At 43.5% G+C, this 7,441-nt stretch overlaps 1 protein-coding gene across 1 annotated transcript; it reads right to left on the bottom strand.

Annotated features, from left to right (window-relative positions):
- Window positions 1-3,328: 3,328 nt before the first annotated feature.
- Window positions 3,329-3,826, bottom strand: UCN3 (urocortin 3; the record flags this gene model as incomplete). Its single annotated transcript, XM_080717172.1, has 1 exon — window positions 3,329-3,826. The coding sequence occupies one exon, from the start codon at window positions 3,824-3,826 to the stop codon at window positions 3,329-3,331; it is 498 nt and encodes a 165-aa protein (XP_080573298.1).
- Between the last annotated feature and the right edge of the window lie 3,615 nt (window positions 3,827-7,441).

Consider the following 7,441-nt stretch of genomic DNA (forward strand, 5'->3'; position numbering starts at 1 on the left):
TATGTTTAACTGAAGCAGACCTAAGTAACCCCCTTCAAACCTTTAACGATGTGGAGCCTACATAATCATTAATAGAGAGCATCGTGGTCCACGGACACTGCCTAATTGGCCACACTCACTCTCCAGATGATTAAATTGTTCGTGCACATCTGCTTTGCAGAATAATTAAAAATCGTGCCTTAGAAAAATGACAAATTGTTATATGTCAAGAACTTGTGAAGGTCCCGATCACAAAGTTAAATTATTGCATACCAAGAGCTTACTCTGTGACTCACTGATTCCCAGGGCTTGTTCTAGTAAGTTCTTTGGTCGTGGCAATTTGCCATGAAATTGAATTGTTGGATTCCTGAGACAGTTCCTTCCCTGTGCACCTGTCCTTCCTTGACCAAGGAGAAGGCAGGAGGACCAGCAAGATTTTCTTTTAAAACAATAAGATTGACACTGATTCTCCTTTTTCCCTCCACAAAAGAATTACACAGTGGAATCAGGGGTGGTAGATTAAAGTGGTGTTGATTTTTGGACATGGCCATCTCTGCCTTCTGAACATTATGCTATGAACACATGCTTCGAAGCACTGCTTGCCTCAAGTCAGGGTCTGATTCTGTGGCAGGATGCTTGACTTGTCAAATGGGAGCTGTCCAGCAGAAAAACTTATCTGTCACTGGTAGCTCAATTTTGGTTAACTCTCCCTATCTGGGTGCTAACCAGCACCCATCTGCATATCTGTTAGGTGCTGATAGCAATGTAAATGCTAGACTCACCTGCTGGGGCCCAAATCGTGACCCTCTGCTTGATATCTGTGTAGTCTTCTGGTTGCTTCTGCATTCTTAGTGCATCAGGCTTCATGAGAGTCCTGTGAGGTGATGATAACCGGTGTTCCCAGTGCTCTTTGTAAAATCAAAGGTCAGACCTTTGTAGAGGAATGAGAGAGGGCTTTGAAGCCAGACAGATCTGACCAAGCCTCTTAAGAGCTGGAAGACCTTGGACATGTTTTCTAACTTCTCCAGGTCTCAATTTGCATTTTCAAAATGAAAAAAAAAAGATACCTTCAAATAGAGTTGGGTGAATTAGTGAAATAATGTTAAAAAGGGCCTTCAGAGAACTTTCAAGCCTTGCTCATAGACACCTAGTAGATGAATCTTCACTCAGACATGGGTGTCCTGTGTCTTGGGCCAGGATTTTATTTTTCTGCCCTATTGTGTGATTTTTCCAGAATGGAAATACATTTGTGCTTTTTAGGAGCAACCGTCCTGCTAAGAGATGGAGTATTTTTAAATTTTAACTGTAACTCTAAAAATATTCAGAATTTTAACTTTTTCCATTAATGCTGGACAGAAGCAGGATTTCTGGGTTAAAGAAAAAAAATGAATCCTCAGTTTTATTAGTATTGCCAAATTGGCTATGTATTCCCACCAGCCCAAAATGAAGGAGGATGTCTATTAATTTCACTAATGGAGGACATTGTCAAACTTAAGGACTTTTGCTAATATGATTGGTTAGAAATCATCTCTTCTCTCTCTCTCTCTCTCTCTCTCTCTCTCTCTCTCTCTCTGTTCTGGGGATCAAACCCAAAGCCTTGTGTATCCTGGGCAAATGCATTAGCACTGTGTTATACCTCCAGGCCAAGACACTACTTATTAACGTAGTTATTATTATTTATTTATTGGTACTGGGGATTGAACCCTGGGGGTGTTCTACTTCCGGGCTATACCCTGAGCCCTTTTTATTTTTATGTTGAAGTAAGGTCTGGATAAGGCTGGTCTCCAACTGCGATCCTGTCTCAGCCTCCCAAGTACTGGGATTACAGGTATGTGTCACCATCCCCAGCTTAGTTATTATGAATAAAACAGAACATCTTTTTATTTAAAGGTAATTTGTATTTGTGTGTATGTGTGTGGACATGTGTATGTGTGTTTGTGTGATCTATTTATGTACTTGCTTATGTTCTTTTTGGGTTCATTCTTGTTGTTCTAATTTTTTAGTAGGTTTTCATTTATTTGGTCAAAAACTCATTTGTCTTTTGTATGAGTGGTAAACTTTTCCCCAAATTTGTTATTCATTTCTCTTTTGACTTTGCTTCTGATAGTAGTGGTGGTATTAGTTGCTGGTGTGTGTGTGTGTGTGTGTGTGTGTGTAGACTGTTTTATCATGGAGCAATTTATTTTATTTATTAATGATCTGTCATTCAGCAGAAGTGAGTGGGACCCTGGTTCCTCTCCTTGGAACCTGGTTGTTGGGTTTGCTACAGAAAGGCTTTAGAATTCTTGTGGATAACCATTTTAGTGAAGTTTTGCTCATAGTAAGTGTTCACATTTCTGAATTTAATATATATCACACATATCTATTTATGCACTTTGAAGTTCATCTTTTATATACCCCCTGGTGGTATTTGCTTCTTTTCAAATTTTGTTTTGCTTATTCACTCCAACTGTTGATTTGCAAGGAGCGAAGATCTTGGCTTAGACAGAAGTACTGGCTGCAGTACTCAGCACAGCACAGGGCAGGGACTGTGGGTCCAATGAGAACTCAATAAAGAAAGAATTGGTGGTCCTATTGCCTAGCAATCATGAAGGGGGAGTTTGAGATGGTACAAGCTGCCCCTGCTTTCAGCCCAGAACCCCTTGGAAACAGATCCCAGGTTATGCCCCTTGGATGGTACCAAGCCATGGAGATAGATGACTGGATAGAATGACAAAAGCTTTTAAGACCTTTTAGGACCTCCCAGAACCACAGCCCTCCTGGGACAGATGTTGACTGCCATATCAGGACCTTCTTTTACTGGTTTTCCTTGTTCTGAACCTAGAGTTTGAAGGGAGACGAACTAACACAAGCCAGAAATTCATGAAGCCACAGGTTTTAATGGGAGCAAGAAGGTAGGGAATGGGTTTGGGGGCTTGACGGTGAGCAGGACATGCCCTCATCTTTCTGCTGTGGAAGAGGGGTTGATCTTGGGAGAAAGGATCTCTGGATGTTCTCTTCTCAGGCACGGGAATAAGAGGGTGAAACCTGGGGAGGAAGAATGAGTGAGCTTTGCCTCTTGCTACTGGGCAAGGCAAGGAGGAAGGAGATGCAGAACACAGGGAGAGACAATAACTTCCAAAGTCTTTGAAGGCTGAGCGGTAGGGTCCTGCACTTCTGTGTGTATGTACAGGGGAGAGGGAAAACTGGGTTGGCAGCAAGAAAAGATCAGAGAGGCTTAAAGGTGAAGCCACTCGTGAAACTGGATGGACCTTCCAAGTACAAGCCAGACAGCTAGCACACCCTTAGCCCAGTCTCCCTCACCCTCAACCATCTTTTCTTTATATGCTGCCCCCACCAGCCTCTGCTTCTACTTCTTCCGCCCAATCTGCGCCATCAGGTGGGCATTGGCAGCTGCCTTGGCTCGCAAGTTTTTGGCCTTGGCAATGTCGAAGAGGATGTTCATAATGTTGGTGGGAACGTCGAGGGACAGGGTGAATTTCGTGCGCCGGTCACTCTTGGCCTTGTCCTGGTACAGCTTCCCCTTGGGCTGTGGTTGGGACGAGTATTTGTATCGGTTGCTTCCCACAGCACCTCCGCTCCCAGAGCCAGGGAAAATCCTTTTGTCCTTGTTCTGCTTTTCTTCCTCCTCCTTCTCTCCTGAAGATGGGTCTTGACTGGGCAGGTAGTGGAAGCTCCTTTTGCCGAGCGGGGGATCATCCTCCAGCTGGCTGCTCTTGACCTCAGACAGGGCCGTGTTGAGGCAGCTGAAGATGGGCCCAGATTCATAGAACTTATGGGACAGGCCCATCCTTGGCCCCCCCAGAAGCAGCAGCAATAGCAACGGGAACTGAGTTGGTATTAACATCTCTCCCTGCAGTGGAAAAGAAGGGAAGGGAGAAGGGTCATGAGAGGGACCTCAGCCTCAGAAGGACATGCACTAATATCCACGGGTTGTTGTTAATGTTCTGCTTGAAGGGTTCTCAAAATGAGGTCCTCAGAACAGCAGCAGCACCTGGGAATTCTCAGGTCTTTCCCCAGAACCAACCCTTTGTATGAGTCTGATGATTTCTGAAGCTTGAGAACTAGTATTTGTGGGTTTTGTTTACCTTACTTACTAGTATATCTGACTACTATTCGAGCCTGAGGGATCCTCCTGTCTCCACCTCCCAAGCACGGGGATTACAAGCATGTGCCACCACGCCCGGCCAAGGGTATTTTAATTAATTTATTTGGTGTGGTACGGGGGATTGAACCCAGGGATATTCTATCTCTGAGTTACACTCCCAGCCCTATTTTATTTTTTACTTGAAAACAGTGTCTCACTGAGTTGTGGAGGGCCTCACCATGTGTTGCCGAGGCTGCTGGCAAACCAGGGATTTTCCTGTCTCAGCCTCCCAAGAAGTGGGATTACAGGCATGTGCCATGTGCAACCATGCCTGGCTCTCAGTGGTATTTTCAAAGGCAGGACAGGTCACACAGTTGTTCAGAGCAAGAAGGAGGTACTGAGAGGTATGAGAGGATTATCATCTATAGGGACAGTTGGAACCTATTCTTTTATTAGAAAAAAAAAAAAACACCCCAATATAACCAGGTGTGGCGGCACATGTCTGCAATCCCAGTACTTGGGAGGCTGACACAGGAGGATTGCAGGTTTGAAGCCAGCCTTAGCAACTTAGCAAGACTATTTATTTAAAAAAAGGCTTAGAGGTAGAATGTGTCTGGGTTCTATTTCCCAGTACAAAACAAAAACCAACAACAAACAGCGGTAGTGTATGCTATGTGTAGCAGGAAAATATCTGGACCAGTGGCCCTCTGAAGCTTAGAATATTCAGGCTTTAAACTATCATATGTAGTTGTTGGTCCACTTATCAGCAGCATCAGACAAGACCTTATATTGCCCTTCCTCGTGGAGAGGAGCTCATGCTGGACTATGTACACCTTTCTGCTCCATCTCTTTGCAGGAACAACACACGGTTTGTGCCATGTAATCAGAGTTAGGGCTGTGTGTGGTGGTCACGGTTCTTAAGCACACAGTTGTCCAGTGCAGAGTTTGCCTCCTGCATCCTGATTCTGAGCCTCCATAGACCCCCTTCCCCTTTGCCTGGTCCATGGGCAACATTCTTTTTAGCTCTGAAATGAACATGCAATGTATAGGCTCCGTTGTCCAACTTTTATCATGTGTAGCAAAAGTGAGATCAGAATGTCTGGGGTTTTGGTCACACTCCTAGAGCAAGCCAGACTGTGCTTCTGCATACCTGGACACACTGACACCCAACACGCGTTTGTTCTCCAGCCGCACGGGTCAACATGAACTGTCCTCTGGATTACCCTGAGATGAACACTTAGTGAAAGCCTCAACTGCTCAATTTTGGGTGCTTCACTTGAACTTGAAGTTAGTTTTGTGATGAACTATGAAACTCGGGGGAATTCTTTTCTTATGATAGTTCTTTAAGGTGTAAGAAAAATTGGGTATGCAGATAAACATGGGATCCTCTGGGGCCCTCAGCACTGCGAGATGGGATTGGTTTTTGCCCTCTGGAGCCACAATGTAGGGGAATGCCATGAGGACCTGGCAGTTAGAGGTGACATACTGTCAGTGTGACTTGACCAGGTCATTTCCCAAAACACCAGTGAGGGTGGACCAAGCCCCTTCCAAACTCCCTTTGATCCGGGCGTGGTGGCGCACGCTTGTAATCCCCACGCTTGGAAGGCGGAGACAGGAGGATAGCACAGGTTCGAAGCCAGCCATGCTGGCTTAAGAGACCCTGTTTCCAAATAAAAAATATAAAAAATAGATCTGTGAGTGTAGCCCAGAGGTGTAGCCAGGAGGTAGAAGGGCTTCCAGGAACCCCAGTACCAAACAAACAAAAACAACAACAAAAAAACCCCCAAAAAAACCAAACTCCCTTTGAGTGATGGATGAGACCAGAGAATAAAACCTGAGCCTTGTTCTCCAGAGGATGATCATGTAAATCTGTTTTTATACCACTGTCAACACACACATATATCATATAAGCAGACACACACACAATACATACATGCATATTATATACATTTACGCACAGTATATCTACACATACATACAAATATATACATACACACATGCACATGCACACACCTTACACACATGCATACACATATACATACATGCACACTTTCTATACACAAATATATGCACACACATGTACAGATATACACTAACTTGAAGAGTTTTCTGTAGAATGTGCTGTTTTTTAAATTTTTCTATTTTATATTGCTACCTTCCTTTTCTTTAACTTTTTTCTTGTGTGTATGTGGTAGTGGGGATTGAATTCAGGGTTGTTTTACATATTGGCTACACCCCCAGCTCTATTTTATTTTTTTTGTTTTGAAATGAGGTCTCACTAAGTTGCTGAGAGCCTAAGTGGTTGAGGCTGGCCTTGAACCTGGGATCCCCCTCTCTCAGCCTTCCATGTATTGAGATTGCAGGTATGCATCACTATGCCCAGCTCCTTTTCTGTAGTTTTTTTCTCTGTAATTTATTTTTTTGTTCCTTTGCTTTGCATCATAAAAATTGAAAGCATATGTCTATCTAATAATATTTTTCATAATATTTATGAGAAAATACATGAAGCTTGCATTTAATAATTCAAATATATGTGTTAGCCAAGATTTGGGCATATCCTGCAGTGAGAACCTCACAAACTTTTGTTAGAAAGAAACAGACTCAAATTGTATCTTGTCCTTATTTACCTGAAGGCCTTGGGCAGATTCCTTAGTCTCCCTAAATTTTAACTTTCTCTGATAAATGGGATAATAATGACTCCCTGATAAAGGTTAAGTGAAGGATTAAATTTAAAATGTCAATATGTGAAAGCATTTGGTCAAACCAGACAATATAAGCTGGTTCATGTCTGTTTCTACAGAAATAGTCTCTAGGTCTTGTTAGAAGTTGTAAACTGCACATAACCTTTTCAGAGTGCATTTTACACATGAACGTGCACACGTGCACGCGTGCGCACACACACACACACACACACACACACACACACACACACACACACTGAGCTAGTTATTTGATCCTGCAAACACACATTTCTTGTCCTGTATCTCCGGTTTGTAGTTTGGGGGCCGCATACTGTTTCTTTCAACACAACCAATGCAGACTTGATTTGCCTTTAATATTGTCTAGGCAAGTTCATGGTCCTCAGATGCAGAGTGCTTCAGAATCCCCAAAAAGGATTGTTCAGACATGGACTCCGGGGCCCCATCTGGAGAGCTATGGAGCCAGCAGTTCTGGGATGGAGCCTACACCATGCACTTGCAGGTTGTGCTGATGCTGCAGATGTGTGGACCAGGCTTGCTGAACTACTACTCTGTGTATGCCATCTCCTCTCTGTGCTCCTTAGAATGGCTGACTGGAATTCCTGGAGAATATTTAACAGTGATAGATCAACCGTCTCTCTGGAAAATGGACTTATTTTTTCTTTAAATATTGCAT

Source organism: Muscardinus avellanarius, assembly GCF_963383645.1.
Source record: "Muscardinus avellanarius genome assembly, chromosome: 20".
In the NCBI taxonomy this organism is placed as follows: Eukaryota; Metazoa; Chordata; class Mammalia; order Rodentia; family Gliridae; genus Muscardinus; species Muscardinus avellanarius.